Here is a 16,079-nt window from a genome sequence, read left to right as displayed (position 1 = left end):
AAACCTTTATTTTTTTTTAAGTTTATTTATTTTGAGAGAAAGTGTGAGTGGGGGAGGGGCAGAGAGGGAGAGAGTAAGAATCCTAAGCAGGCACTGTGCTATCAACACAGAGCTTGATGCAGGGCTCCAACTTGTGAACGATTAGATCATGACCTGAGCCAAAGTTGGACACTTAAACCAACTGAGCCACCCAGGCGCCCCTAAATTCAAACCTTTGAAGTACACTTACTCTTGGCTAATACAACTTTTAATATTGAATTTGTTGAGAGAATTTTTTATAATTAAGATGAAAAGTACACATTTATTCTATAAAATGATTACTCAAAGTTTCTCAAACTTATTGTTTTGTATATTTGCCAGTTTCTTAAAGTATTTTGATGTGTGTTTTTTTCCTCCAGTGAGGGAATTCATGTGCTTAAAAATCCCCAAATTAGATATGGGGTTTATGTTAGGACACAACTACAAACTCATAGATTTTTATGGTTGTAGATATATTATAGAACGGCTCTTTTCAAAAAACAAAACAAAAGGTAAGGACAGTACTTCTTGAATACATGAATGATAAGTAATTTGGTTCTTGGAAATGTTTTTTTCTTTTGAATGTATGTATTTTCTGAGATACGAACCATGCTTTGGAGGAAGAGAATAATGATTGCTCCTTACCAGCAGTTTGTCATTTTCTTTAAACATTATAATCAGGTACTTGGGTTTTAAAAAGTAATGAGAGATTACAGGTTTAAATTAGCCAAGTCATCTTGGTGTAGGTAATAGCCTACTCAGTTTTCTCATTTATAAAATTAGGCCTTTAAACTCGGGAATCTTTTAATGTCCTTTCCAGTTCTTATAAATGAAATTGTACTTTTGAGAGCTGTCTGAGAACCCAGCTACCATTTCTACAAAAATACATGCTCTAATTCAAAATACATACCTTCCATGACATTTTTACAACTGAATCATGAATTGAAAATACTATATGTGTATTCACTCTGAGACTCCACATACAACATGTACACTGTATGCCTTGGGAGAGTTCATCATTCATTTTGTGGAAATAATGCGAAGTTTAGTTTTAGTGGGATGCTAGTTTTTAAGATGTTCTTTACAGGTTTGAGGGGCTAAGATACCCTGAAGAGGCAAGGTCCTTCAGAAGGGCATATCATGCTATGGTATATCACATTAAAGTGAGCCCAAGTTTGCTGTTATGTGTGTCAACTTCTCACTATACTTTCTAACATTGCAGGTTAATTTTTTCAAGGAATTTTGTGCATTTTCTCAGACATTACAACCTCAAAACAGGGATGCATTTTTCAAAACTTTGGCAAAATTGGGGATTCTGCCTGCTCTTGAAATTGTAATGGTAATTATCCAACTTCTTTTCATGTTTTTGAAGTTGTGAATTTCTCGTACCTTTATATTACATATGTGAAAGTATTTATTATAGTAATGCATATTGAATTGTATAGTTTAGGTTATGATTCACTTGATAGTGAATTACTACAAATGTGCTCCATCTTCAGATTTTTATTAACTTGAATTTGTAATATTAATATGTAAGCACTTGGATATAATATGGCTTCAAGTGAATTAAAATCCCACGTGTGTTTTCAAGACTATTATCTCTTCTGTAGCAATATTAAGTATGTTTTATAGAAATTTTTAAAATGTCTTTCCTTTTTAGACCAGTGAGAGTAGAGTAAGGGCAGACTGGACCAAGGCAGCTCATTCTGCAATATGGGTTAGGGCAGTGGTTCTCATATATATCTGTTTATGATTTTTATCCATTGGTATTGTATGAAAAATTAAAAATATTTATTATTTCATTTTAAAATGATAAATAATATAACTTATAAAAATAATTTTTCAGAACAAAAAATTTTAGTGGAAGAGTGGCATTTCATTTTTTTTTTTTTTTTTTGGCAATCTCTTTAACATTTGGTTTAATAGAAGACAGCTAGATTCTCATAGCAACTTCTGCATTTAATTTGTTGTGATATCATATGTCTTATAGCCTCTGGAAAACCCCACTATACTTGTGATATACTGAGAGTGAAAAGGGCTGATAATGCCCTAGGATTATTTATTATTATGAAAATAGTTTTTAATTTCATGTGGTTCCTGAAAAGGGTGTTGGACACCTCACCAGGATTCCCTGGACAACACTTAGAGAACTGCTGAGTTAAGGAATGTGTTCAGAATCACTTGGGAGATTTTGTAACTTGTGAGTCATGTATCCTTCATGTTATGGATCAGTACCTTAGAAAACTAAGTTGTGGAAAAAGAGTGAAAATACCCAGTATTTTCAAAAGCATCCTCTATTAGGAGAGTCATAAAAGAATCAGTTACTAAGGAGTAACTGGCAAATAAATCCAGGACCAAAGATGGATTCTGGAAAGTGATGGAGTCTTAACTAGGTAACATCATTCACATTTTGCATATATTTAAATCGAAAAAAATTTCTGTATAGTATTTGTAAAGTATTTCTTTATAATCTCATGTTGATTCTTACATTTAAATTCCCTGAATATTTATCTTCGTGGTGGTAAAAACTGGCACAAACTAATCATTGAGCTGCTTAAAAGTTTTTTATATTTGTAAAATAAAAGGAAGTATAGGATGGAGAGATTATACATTTTGAATCCAGTACAATGTCTAATTCCAAAAAGTTGGTGTGTATAGATTTGGGAAAGAAAAGGAACACAGCACAGTTTTTGTTAACAGTCTCTAAGTAACCTAATTTTCCTTTTATTAGGGCATGGATGATTTGCAAGTTAGATCAGCAGCTACAGATATATTTTCTTATCTAGTAGAGTTTAGTCCATCTATGGTCCGAGAATTTGTAATGCAAGAAGCCCAGCAGAGTGATGATGTAAGTAATAATGCTGTGATTATATGTGAATTACCTGTAGAGTAGTGTTGGCATACTATTGAGAGAAAAGGTTTAACTACAGTCTTAATCTTCAGTGAAGCAAAATAGTAGATTTCTGATCATTTGTGACATTAGCAAGCCCAGAATATGTGGCATTTGATTTATTTTACAAACTGTATTCAAACTCATATTGAGATAAATATATTACAACAGAATCGAATTATTTAAAAAAGTTCAAGTGCTAATGAGGTATAATTTCAAACCCTTAGCTCAGACACTTACCTGGTAAAACCAGCAAATTGTTTTCCCTTGTTTAAATGTGTCTTTTTTTTTTTTCCATGTGAATGAATGTTTAATAATGAGACCAATGTGTTTTCCCACTATGGAAATACTTAAACTTTCCCTTTAAACTGTTTAAGAACAAAATGAACATAGAACTATAATTTAAAGTAGTTTTCTCATATCAAATACATTTTAGTATTAAGAAGAAAATGAGTATAATTATGTTCCTTCTTAAAGAAGATTTTGATTCCCATTGTATGATTTCTCATTGCATGAGTTACTTTTGAATTAAAATACAGTTGCTGTTTTGTGTTTAATCTTTTAAATTCTCCTTAGATTTTTACATTCTTTGTTAGACATTTCCAGGGTATTTCTTTTTATCAGTTTGAGCTAATGCTACAGTTTTAGGCAGTAGAAGAAAGAGGAAAAAATCTTTAAGTATATTTTAAGGTTTTTTTTTTATTAAACCCAAAAGGTGTTAAATCTGACTTTAAAGAAAGTCAGATACCTAGTTTATTAGTTTATAATCTCACTATTGGTATGTGTATCTTAGTGCCAGCTTTACAGAAAGTAACTGAAATTAACACTCTTAATTGCTGCATCCTCAGTGATATGCATTGATTAAGGACATCCATCATAAAATCTCTTCAGACGAAGAGAATAATAAACTAATTTTTTGAATTCTTTACTCTGAAAGTTTTTATTTGTTTTCTTTAGAAATACTTCCTTGTTTACATTTAATTGATGGATGAGACTTAGAGAAGCACTTACTAATTTTTAACTATGAAAAGTCCCTTTCTCAGTTTTTCATGTTGATAGAATCCTAATCTTCAAGGTCTTTCATTTCTCCAAATTTTCTGAGATCTAGCAGTTTAACAAACAGTTTAAAAATGTGTTGCCTCCAAATAGTTTAGTTAGCCCACAAAAGAGGATAGATTTCTCTCTTTTTTTTTTCCTTCAAAATTGAGGATTCTACAATTCTACATTGGGTTCCTGGTAACCTTTAAAAAGAGAAGACTTAAACTGTGTATTTGGTGGGCAGTTGATATTTTGATGGCCTTTTAAAATAAATGCACAGCATTCAAACTTTTCTTTCCAGTATTATGGAGCAGATTTGGTTTTAGAACTTGGATTACATATTAAAATATGTGTTGAGACACAGGAAATATTAACATTTTTTACCATAGTCATTATTTCTAAGCTAGAAGGATAGATTTAGTGATAATTGCTGTCTTTTTATTCTGCCACAGATTTCACATATTTTTATGTTAATGCCCTCTGAAACATTTAGTAAAACTTATTTTAGGATATGACTGGGTAAGTAATCCAGCTATTATTCAACCACTTATTTTGGCAGGTATTTGCATTGTATTTCTCACTTAGGAATATATTCATATTGTTAATTTTTTTAGGTATGATAATAGCATTGAGTTTTTTTTTTTCTTCTTAAGAGTCCTTATCTTGTAAAGATTTATACTGAAATAATTATATATAAGGAATTTACTTTAAAATAATTCTGGGAGATATAATTTGCCTTAATAAAGTTAAAAATACATAAGCTAATCTCTTAGAATTAACTGTTCAATATTTTATTATTTTTTTTTTAATGTTTATTTATTTTTGAGAGACAGTGTGAGCAGGGGAGGGTCAGAGAGAGAGAGAAAGACATAGAATCTGAAGAGGCTCCAGGCTCTCAGATACCAGCACAGAGCCCGACATGGGGCTTAAACTCACAAGCCGTGAGATCATGACCTGAGCCAAAGTCGGATACTTAACCAACTGATCCACCCAGGCGTCCCAACTGTTCAATATTTTATATTGAACATAATCATGTTTCTTAAAATTGCATCCATTTTTTAACTTCTTATTTTGAAATAATTTTAAATTTACAGAAAATTTAAAATTCTGTGTTAATTCACAATTAATAGTATGAAGAACTCCTATATACTCTTCATCCAGGTTCCCCAAGTTGTTAATATTTTATCTCTAATTTGCTTTATCATATTCTTTCCTCGCTTATGTTTATATGTACACATTTACATACAAACATAATTATTTTTCGTTCTAAACCATTGAAGAATAAGGTACAGAAATGATGACACAATGCCTTTTTACCCCTACTTCAGTGTCTATAATATAATTATGTTTATAGTGATCAAAATCAAGAAGTTAATATTTTTACGGTGGTATATCTAACTGCAGTCCTAATTCAGATTTTGTCTTTATCCCAAAATGTTCATCTTAGCCAAGACAAAAATGAAAACTTTCTGCTCCAGTATTCACAATTTGGGTTTATCTAATGTTTCCTCATGATTCGAGTTAGGTTATTTATTTGTGACAGGAATGGTGCAAAAATAACGTTTCCTTCAGTGCATCCCATCAAGAAATACCCTCAAATTTAAAAACTGAACTTACAGGTATTTTTGTTCAGACTGTTACGCCATTGCACAGACTTAAGGAGTTGGACCATTTAGTTCTGTAGAATTTGAAGAGCTATTTTTGCATTCTTCTAACATGTCAGAATGGATTAAAAGAAGTATTATTTCTCTAATACTTGCAGGCCTTCAAGTTGCAGAACAAATTTCACATGCATTTTTTTCTAATAATTCTTACATTCACATTTTAAAAAAAATGTTTCCACAATATCCATCAGTTATTTTTATTCTACTTCAGAATAATGTTCCCACTCCTGTCATTCTTTTTTTCTTGTTTACTATATTCATGGAATCTAAGATACATGGATGCTAATATTTTTTTTATCTTACCAGAGAGTGCTAGTGGAAAATATTTATTTGACTTTGTCGTGGTTGCTACTTGGCTGATAGTGACTGTCTAATACCGTGGATTATAAAATGTATTTCAATATCATACTTTAAAAACCAGTATGTGCTTCTAAGAATAGTGTGAGGTTGAAGTGTGGTAATGAAACCAATGAGGATATCATTTCTCTAAAACTTTGATTTAGAAATTATTAAAACCTTGAAAAAATCTCCCTGAAACCTTGGTTAAATTTACTTAAATGTTGCTATTTAGGTGAAGGATAGCAAAATTTTCTTAAAAGGCCAAAACATAAATATGACTTGGTGGGCCTTATGGGCTCTGTTGCAGACTCAGCCTTGCCGTTGTAGTATGAACTGCCTGTAGATGGTTTGAAAACGAATAGTATAGCTGTATTCTAGTAAATGGTTTACTGTAAAAATTTATTTACAAAGTAGGCAACGAGCAAAGTAGTTTTGTAGTTTGCCAACCCCTGACTTACACCCCTTTCTTAGAATATTGTAGGTCAATGATGGTGGCATTTAAAGGCTGACTTTGAATTGAAGGTTACAAATGCAGAAGCTTCTATGGCAGTGTAAAAAGAAGTAAAAAGAAAAGAAAAGAAAAAAAGACCATAGGAATAAGCAGGTTTTAATGGGGAGGGAGTCACTGGGCCCTCTTAATTAAAACTATAAGTTTAAGGGGGAGCAGATTTAAAAAAATGTGTATCTATAAATTTAAGACCGTGTTCTCTTGAATAGATTTTGGTGCTCCAAGATTGATACATATTCACTGGAGTTACTATGTGATGGTTTATTTGCGCATCAGGTCATCATTTAGATTTTGAAGAAGGAATTTTCCAGTAGTTTTTTTGTTTTTGTTTTTGTTTTGTTTTACATCTTCCATTATTTTGCTGCACTTGTTTGAGCATGAGTTTTTTGTTTTTTGTTTTTTCCTAGCCTAATAAATGCCATTGTTGGAGAAGCAGGTTTAGGAGAAATGGATTTGTACTCACAGTATTTTAATGCCAGTGAAGAACTCTAGCAAACAGAAACTATACAATTCAACTCTAGCTGGCTTGAATTTTGAAAGAGTCATCCAGCTTACAGTGATTTTCTGTTCCCTTTGTTCTGCCTTTTGGAGAAATAATGGGCCTTGGTGGGAAAGTTAATAAGGGAGAGTTGATAAGGTCACTTAGATAGCTACTTATTGGCTATACCCCAGTTAGACTGGGTCCTTTGATTCAGCTATTCCTTCTGTTCACCAGGGCTTGCTCTATTGTATTAAGAAATGAAACATGCCTTACAGACAACTTACAATGTTGGTGATACTTTTAGTTAATTGATGAATGTTCAATCATTCATTCTTTTGCCTAGGAGCTATTTGTTCATTGTTTCTGAAAGATACTGTTACTTTTGAGTGGATACAGTCATGCACTGCAGTAGACTAATTTTAATTGTTTACTGAGATGGGTATACCTCTGGAATAAGACTGTCTAGCTGTTCTATACTGCTCTGTGAGACAGAATCTCTAAATCTGTGGTTAATTCTAAAATTATAGAAATTGATTTTTACTTAGTTTGGCAGAATCCGGTAATATAATAAAATAATAATAATAGAACCTAACCTGTATCATAAGGCTTTTTTTTCCCTGTCTCTCAGTGTCTTTCACTGGCTGATGTATTACCACTTGTAGCTTCATATATTTTGTCCAGCTTTTTGTTGTTGTTCCAGGTAAAAGACAAAAATTTAGTTCCTATCACTCCATCTTGACCAAAAGCAGAAGTATGGTTTTGTTTTTATTTTCAGAGCAAATTTTAGTGCAAAAGTCTGGCCCTTATCACAGAATTGGAAAGTTTGTGGATTCATGTCTCTTCTCTGTTTTCTTTAATAAATTATTTTTGTTTCATTAAAGTGACACATGGTCACATTAAAAAATAAACACATCTCGGGGCGCCTGGGTGGCGCAGTCGGTTAAGCGTCCGACTTCAGCCAGGTCACGATCTCGCGGTCCGTGAGTTCGAGCCCCGCGTCAGGCTCTGGGCTGATGGCTCAGAGCCTGGAGCCTGTTTCCGATTCTGTGTCTCCCTCTCTCTCTGCCCCTCCCCCGTTCATGCTCTGTCTCTCTCTGTCCCCAAAAAAATAAATAAACGTTGAAAAAAAAAAATTAAAAAAAAAAAATAAACACATCTGACACAAGGATTCAGAAGCCAACTTGTTTTAAGACTTTTCATTGTATGTGGCAATTAGTATTCTTGATTGTGAGAAATTCCCATGTTTTGCCATTTTCTCCCCTGCATCTTTTTTTTTTTTTTTTTTTTTTTTGTCTAAGTGTGATTGTTTTTTTCCTTTTCTTTAACAATGAAACTGTAATAATCATTTTAAAGAGTACTCTCTAGTTTCTGTGATGATGGAAATGTTGAGACCTGTTACAGAAGAGGAGGATAAGGAATTAATGTATTACTTAAAAATGGCTTTGGCTTCATATATCAGAAAAACCAGGAATGGCATCAGCAAGATGACAGAATAGGAAGTTCCAGGTCTCATCCCCACAACAGAAACCAGTTTAACAACCATTAACAGATAAGAATGCCTCCATGAGACTTCCAGAGTCCAAGTTAAAGGTTGTAGCATTTTAGTGGAGCACGGAAATTAGAAAAGATGCATTGGAAAGAGTAAGAACTGTTTCACTTTACCATTGTCACTTCTCAACATAGCACAGCACCAGAAGAGATCCTCTGGGCCTCTCTGGGGAAAGGGAGAGCAAAGTGAGTGAGAGTCTGACATCCCCAGCCTTTCAGAACATTACCCATGAAGGTCATTTCTTTCATGTCCTACCCAGATTACTGAAAAATCACTAAGAACAAAGAAAAGGAGCAGGGGCTCTCAACATCACCACACAGATGTCAGTAACTGGTCCATTACCCAAGTAATGAACTCCATCAGCTGACCCAGCCAAAATCTCTGGCTAGGCTGACTAGTGAAGAACTTTCCCTGCCAAAGCCAGTCTGCAAAGACTGAAAGAAATAACTACTTCTTTAGATGGGCAGACATTAGTGCAAGATTACAGCGATTAGGGAAACTTGATACCACCAAAGAAACAAAAAAAAGTTATGAATAATGGAAAACTGTGAACTGCCTGACAAATAATTCAAAATAATTGTCATAAAGAAGCTCAGTGAGCTGTAAGAGTACACAGAAAACTAAATGAAATCAGGAAGACAGTACATGAACAAAATGAGAGTTTGTAGCAAAGACAGAAACTATAAAAAAAAAGCAAAAGAAATTGTACAGCTGAAGAATAATACATTGACTAAACTGAAAAAAAGTAATAAACAGCTTCAGCAGCCAACTCAAGCAGATAACAAAAATCATACAACTCAAAGATAAGCCATTTTAAATTATCCAGTCAGAGAACCAAAAGAAAAAAGAATGAAAAATAGTGGAGGAAACTTGTATCAATTGTGGGACACTATAGAGAAAAACAGTATACACATTACGGGAACCTCAAAGGAGAAAAGAAAGGCAGAAAGCATATTTAAAGAAATAATGGCTAATACCATCAAGTCAGGGGAGAGATACGGTCATCCAGGTGCATGAAGTTTATATGTCCTCAAATAGATTCAACCCAAAGAAATCTTCACAAAGGCACGTTACTATAGAACTGTCAAAAGTGATGGAGCAGCAAGACAAAAAAACACCTCTAATCACATACGAGGAAACTCCCTAAGTCTCAGCAAATTTCTCAGCAAAAACCATGGAAGTCAGGAGAAAGTAAGGTGATACATTCAGAGTGCTGAAAGAAAAAACTGCTGAGAATACTTTACCTGGCATTACTAGACCTGCCTTACAAGACATGCTACAGAGAGTTCTTTTTTTTTCCCCCAGTTTTTGTTTATTTGAGAGAGAGAGTGCACATGCACACAACCAGTGGGGGGTGGGGAGAGATGGAGAGAGAAGAGAATCCCAAGCAGGGTCCGTGCTATCAGGTCAAAGCTTGACATGGGGCTTGATCTTACAAACTGTGAGATCGTGACCTGAGCCGAAATCAAGAGTTGAATGGTTAACTGATTGAGCCACCCAGATGCCCCTAAAAGGAGTTGAAATGAAAGAAAGAACACTAAACAACTACAAGAAAGCATATGAAAGTGTAAACATCACTGGTGAAGGTAAATATGTAGATAAATACAGAATAAGTAATACTCTATTGGTGTTATATAAATCAGTTTTAACCCTAGTATAAAAGGTAAAAGACAAAATATTAAGAATAACTGTATTTATAGTTTATATCTATTTTTAATAGCTACACAATATGGAAAAATAGATTCTGATGTCAATTTCATAGTATGTGGATTGGGAGTAACTGTAGAATTTGTTTGCAATTGCTGGTGAGACGTTAATATTCAGAATATGTAAGGAATTCCAGCAATTCAGTAGGGAAAAAATCAACCCAGTTTGAAAATAGGCAAAAGAGCTGAATAGATATTTCTCCAAAGTACACATACATCTTTTAGAATGGCTGTTACCAAAAAATAAAAAGATAAAAAGTCTTCACAAGGATATGGAGAAAGGACCCTCTTGTATACTGATGATGAGGATATATTGGTGCTGCCATCAGAAAACATTATGGAAGTTCCTCTAAAAATTAAAGTAGACTACTATATGATCCAGCAATCTTGTTTCTGTATATAAATCCAAAAGATCTTGAAGAGATACCTGCACTCCCATGTTCAGTGCAGCACTATTCACAATAATCAAGATATGTAAGCAACCAAAGTGTCCATCTGCAGATGAATGGATAAAGAAAACTTGTTATACATGTACAGTTGAACATTATTCAGTTTTAACAAAAACAAGAAATCCTGCCATTTTTGACAACTTGGATGAACCCCAGTGAACACTTTGCCAAGTGAAATAAGCCAGACACAGAAGGAAAAATACATGATACACCTTGTATGAGGAATAAAAAATAAACTTGAATCAGAGAGTATAATGGTGCTTGCCAGTGGATGTGGAAGGTATTAATCAACGAATTTATACAGGAAGAGTAAGTCCCAGGATATATATACAGGATATAGAATTTATACAGGATGAGTAAGTCCCAGAGACCTACTGCACAGTATAGTACCTATAATTAAGAATATTATATACTTAAAATTTTGCCAAGAGAGTAGATATTATGTTAAATGTTGTGTTTTCATCATACAAAAAAAGAAAACCCAACTTAAAATAGTTTTACTTAATAAAGGTTTTATTTTGTTAATGTCGCAATAAGTTGAGAAGCAACTCCAAGATGCCCTTAGATCCCCATCTCGTTATGCCCAATCACTTTCATCTTCTGAGCTGGTCATTCTCATTTTCTGGTTTTAATGTCTGTTACTTTGAGGTTGTAAGATTACTATTCCACCTCCAGGCAAAAAGAATATGAAAGCAGAGGGCAGAGTAATGGAGAAGGCTAGTTAGCTTTTGTGTTTCATTTTAAAGCACTTTCCTGGAGGTTCCACTTAGCAATTCTACTTGGATTTCATAGGCCAAAAGTGAATTATCCTTAGCAATGAAGGATGCTGGGAAATAGTGTTTTAGCTAAGTACATTGCCTCTCTGAACAAAATTTGGGCTCTGCTAACAAAACAAAGAGAGTAGAGACTAAGTTGGCATCTCCTAGTATCAACTGCAGTCTACTTCTATACCTACCTAACATTTATATACATTTTTCTTTCCTCATCCACCCTTCCCTCAAGGGAGACAAATCAAGTTTCCATTCACTTTTGTATCCAGTGCCACATCCAGAGTATTTGGGTATTACATAGTCCTTCAGGTCCAGATAAGGCTCCTAGTGTTTCAATGACCTATAAACAAAAAGATAATTTATCGCCCTCAACATCAAAACTAAACTGCTTTTGTTTGGAAAAGGGAGAACATACATACAGCAGTCGTTCGTTCACAACTGTGATGCATAGGTCCATCAGTTATTTGTTGAATAAGAATAGCAATAGCTCAGACTTCTTAACCAAACCAGCTGTCTCTGAAAAATCTCCCTTGCCTGTTTTCTTCCAAAGCCTTTCTTCTCTCAGGACACAATCAGCTGTGGCTACATCTGGGATGGGCAGTAGAGGATGCCTTTCTTACAAGCATCTGTATAATCTTCATAGCTTACTTTCTGTTGGTATGAGTTCTCTGGCCCAGTGGTGGTCTTAAGAGATTGAACAGTCATGGACTGTTCTTTATTTTAAAGCTTTCTTGACAGTTAAGCTTCCTCAACTATTTAGTAGGCTTCCACTATTTGCTTCTTCTGGATTCTGAAGATCTTACACCAAGCATAATCTTTAAACCTAGAGATTGCAATTTATCTACTGACCTCTGTGCCCTTCCTAGGTGAAGTTTCAGTATCTTAAAACATTCTGAAGATAGCATTCAGTGGTGCATATACCTGTCTCTAGCAGGGAGGTCTTACAGGCCTTTGAGAAAGGCAGTTCTTTTCTTATCTCGTAAAAGGGCTATAGTTCTCTATAGCCATCTGTTTCTCTATGAAATATATAAATTGGCTTTTTTCACCTCCACAAGTCACTAAATTATGCGACTCAGAGTTTGGCATTGATATTGATGGAAGCAGGATTTGTGAGACATTGCATGTAAGAGAGAAGAGCAGAAAGTTTGAAGACTATTTTAAAATGACATTTCAGTGTATGAGCTATACCATAAGAAGTCTGTCTTGCCACTGTGGTTTCATTTAGATGTAACTTAAATTCATCATTTATGATTTGTGTGTGTGTGTCAAGTTTTAAATGAATGAATTTATGAAAGAAGATTGTATATAATTGAGCAAATTATCTGAGGCCCTAATTAACTGGTAGAATCCAATTTGTACATATTTACAGACTTAAAGTAAGTAAATACCATAGCATTGTTCTGAAGAAAGTTTATTAGCTGACACCTTTTTGCAGTATCTTGATATTTTACATGAGTTATGCTTTGCCGATCATATCAGAATAAGAGCAGCAGATTAATGTGTAATCTTTCCTTCTAATTGAAATGAGGCTTGGATCTGAATTTATTAATGTAGGTCTGTGAATTTTATTTCATAATAACTCTCTGAAGAGATTTTATTCTGTTCCTAATGCCATGACAATTGATTTATTGGTGTTCAAATTTTGAAACATGGTAGGGGTAGGGTTCTAATTTTGAGCAGTTCAGTTGCTGTGACATGGTTTTGTTGGTTCTTCGCTGAATTTAAGGAATTTTAAGGAACTTTACAGGGAAATATTTTTGGAAATCACAATATATTAAGTTCGAGAGGGGCTAGCAAAACAGAATAATAACAAAAAGTGCTTTATACTGAAGATTTCTTTTTATTACTTTACAGAATTCTCCCAATTTAAGTTCATCTTCATTCCACGCAGTTCCCTAGTTCATCTCCTTTAGTTACTACCTTTCTTCCCCCAGTTATAAACATATTCTCAGATCCACTGAGTTGATGTGAAAACTTTTTTCTTTGACATGAACAGTCGCTTTGTATTGTATTTTAATTCCCAAGATTTCTTAAAAATATATGCCAAAAGCAGATTTTGTATCTTCAGGCTGCTTTGTAGTTTCATAATCTAGATGCCAAAGCATGCAACTAATGTAACAACAAATCTGTGTAGCTTTAGATTATTATGTAACACAGTGCACACCCACTTGCTTCCTGTGGAGAGTTGTACTGAGTTTTCCCCTTTTTTTGCCAGAAAGGATTTTCTCGTTAGAAGCTGAGACAATCAGGGCACCTGGGTGGCTCAGTCAGTTAAGCATCTGACTTCAGCTCAGGTCATGATCTCACAGTTAATGGCTTCAAGCTCTGCATTGGGCTCTGTGCTGACAGCTCAGAGCCTGGAGCTTGCTTCTAATTGTGTCTCCCTTTCTCTGCCCCTCCCCCACTGATGCTCTCTCTGCCTCAAAAATAAAAATGAACGTTAAAGAATTAAAAAAAAAAAAGCTGAGACAATCTGTGTTTTAGGGTCACAAGATATGTGGTCTTACTCAACTTCTAAACTCATAACTGAGGCTGAAACCTAGAATGAGCATCTGTTAGAATTTCCAGTGAACAAGAATCACTGGTAAATTGTTTTGTTTCCCACTTCCCCTATACTGAGGTTATCATAAGCTGTAGTGTGCTCTGCTTTTTTTACTAGGTTTTTTCACTCATGTGTTTATAGAATTTTGAAAGATATTAGGTGCCTAAAAGTTTAAATATGTTTTGCAAAATATTAGGAATGTAAAAGCTTTAAAAAGTTTGTTTATTCTTTGTTTTTTTCTGTATAATTCTGATTTTATTCTTTCAGTTGGTATATTTGTCTTATCTCCAAACCAGGTCTAATGGAAATATGTTTTCTTTCAGGATATCCTTCTCATTAATGTAGTAATTGAACAAATGATCTGTGACACTGATCCTGAGCTAGGAGGTGCTGTTCAGTTAATGGGACTTCTTCGTACTCTAATTGATCCAGAGAACATGCTGGCTACAACTAATGTAAGAAATTATTCTGAGATAAAAATGTTTTAGTCTAGTCAGTTTTAAATGATTTTATGTATAATAAATTATGTATAAACATATAAATTATATGTAAATATAAAATATTTTAAAATTTGTACAATTTTGAAAAACAAGTATTTGTACACTTGGCATTCAAGTAGCAGTGACGGTCCTGTAGCAGTTTATTTTTGGCAAAATACAAGATTGTAATCTGCTAAAACCTTAGTAAAACTTTAGCCTTTCTATTTATGGCCCTTGGCCTCTCTTAAGTTCTTCGAAGTTAGCATACAACAGTGTGTATATATGTAGCACTGCTGAACTGTAAACAGTAAAATTGGCGAAAATGATAAGTTTTATGTTAATGTGTTATTTAATCATATTAAAAATTAATATGTACTGAATGGTCTCAACCGCGTAGTAAGACAGAAGTCATTAAAAAAAGACTTACAGAAATATTCCAAAATACTAATAGTTGTCTCAAAATGTTGGGATGTTTTTTCTTTATAAAGTTCCCTCATATTTAGAGAATACGTATGTTGTATTTAAATCATGACTTATTTATGAGACCATTTGTATAAAAAATAGTGGCCAAAATCAAAAGCATTATTTTCCAAATAATAAATTTAATTTAAAAAAATAGGTCTAAATTCTGCCCTGTTTCAGATGGCTTGATAAATCAATTTGGTGTTTTTTCATATTTGGATATGCTATGAAATCTGGAATTTCAAAGTTTAAGCAGTTAAGTTGCTCCTCCCACATTGCTTGATAGATATTCTTCATTGCATTGCAGATCACAAGCGTATTTGAAGAAAAATTCTTCTGAATAATTTTCCTCAGATAAACTTTTTATCATCATTTTCTTGGCTTTCATTTTAATTTAATAAGTAATACGAAATAGATTTGATTTTTTAGTACTGCAAAATATCAAGTTGAACATAAAACTAGTTTTTTGGGGTATCTTAAAGTATCTGTTATTTGTGTATGACCTACACTAATTCTTAGAGACATTTTATTAATTAAAAGATAATAAAGTATTTTTTTTAATTCTGTATATTTCAGAAAACTGAAAAAAGTGAATTTCTAAATTTCTTCTACAACCATTGTATGCATGTTCTCACAGCACCACTTTTGACCAATACTTCAGAAGACAAGTGTGAAAAGGGTACGGTCTCTTACTTATCTGCTTATGGTTTCTGTTTTTGAAGACTAAAATGAGTATTAAATCTACAACAAGATGTCTCCTCAGTGCTTTATATGTCAGGGAAATTAATACTGAAAAATTTTAACTGCAGTATAAAATCATGATTTCCCTTGTTTCAGAGTGTCTGTGTTAGAGAATGATACAGAAAATGTGGCAAAAATCATTGCACCTTGAGGAAGAGATTTATAAACACCTAGCAAAAGGAGATTGTTCCCAGAGTTGTTAGAGTTAGTATCGAGAATAAGAGTAGACAGTATATTACCTATATTGGAAAATCCAAGGGAACCATCATTTTGGAGGATAATTTGGCAGTATAGTAAAAACTCTTTAATTTTACAACATAAGGATCAAAAGTTGATGGGTTAATCAAAAAAGTTGATTAAAGCAGAGAATGGTTTAAAAAAATTAACTCTGTATGTGGCACCAGGGTGACCCAGTCTGGAAAGCGTCCTACTTTTGATTTTGG

General features: G+C 33.6%; 1 protein-coding gene across 6 annotated transcripts in view; it reads left to right on the top strand.

The window, feature by feature from the left end:
- Window positions 1-16,079, top strand: part of PPP4R3B (protein phosphatase 4 regulatory subunit 3B) — a 65,754-nt gene that overhangs the window by 27,329 nt on the left and 22,346 nt on the right. For 3 of the 6 annotated variants that reach the window (XM_045446099.1, XM_045446100.1, XM_045446105.1), the window contains exons 6-9: window positions 1,241-1,357; window positions 2,750-2,866; window positions 14,278-14,409; window positions 15,472-15,574. In XM_045446099.1, coding sequence (XP_045302055.1) covers window positions 1,241-1,357; window positions 2,750-2,866; window positions 14,278-14,409; window positions 15,472-15,574 — 469 coding nt within the window. The remainder of the gene's footprint in view (window positions 1-1,240; window positions 1,358-2,749; window positions 2,867-14,277; window positions 14,410-15,471; window positions 15,575-16,079) is intronic. The other 3 variants (XM_045446102.1, XM_045446101.1, XM_045446104.1) reach the window with 2 other exon arrangements.

Source organism: Leopardus geoffroyi, chromosome A3 (genome assembly GCF_018350155.1).
Source record: "Leopardus geoffroyi isolate Oge1 chromosome A3, O.geoffroyi_Oge1_pat1.0, whole genome shotgun sequence".
In the NCBI taxonomy this organism is placed as follows: Eukaryota; Metazoa; Chordata; class Mammalia; order Carnivora; family Felidae; genus Leopardus; species Leopardus geoffroyi.
Note: the sequence above shows the minus strand (reverse complement) of the source record. Positions and strands in the feature narration are given on the sequence as shown.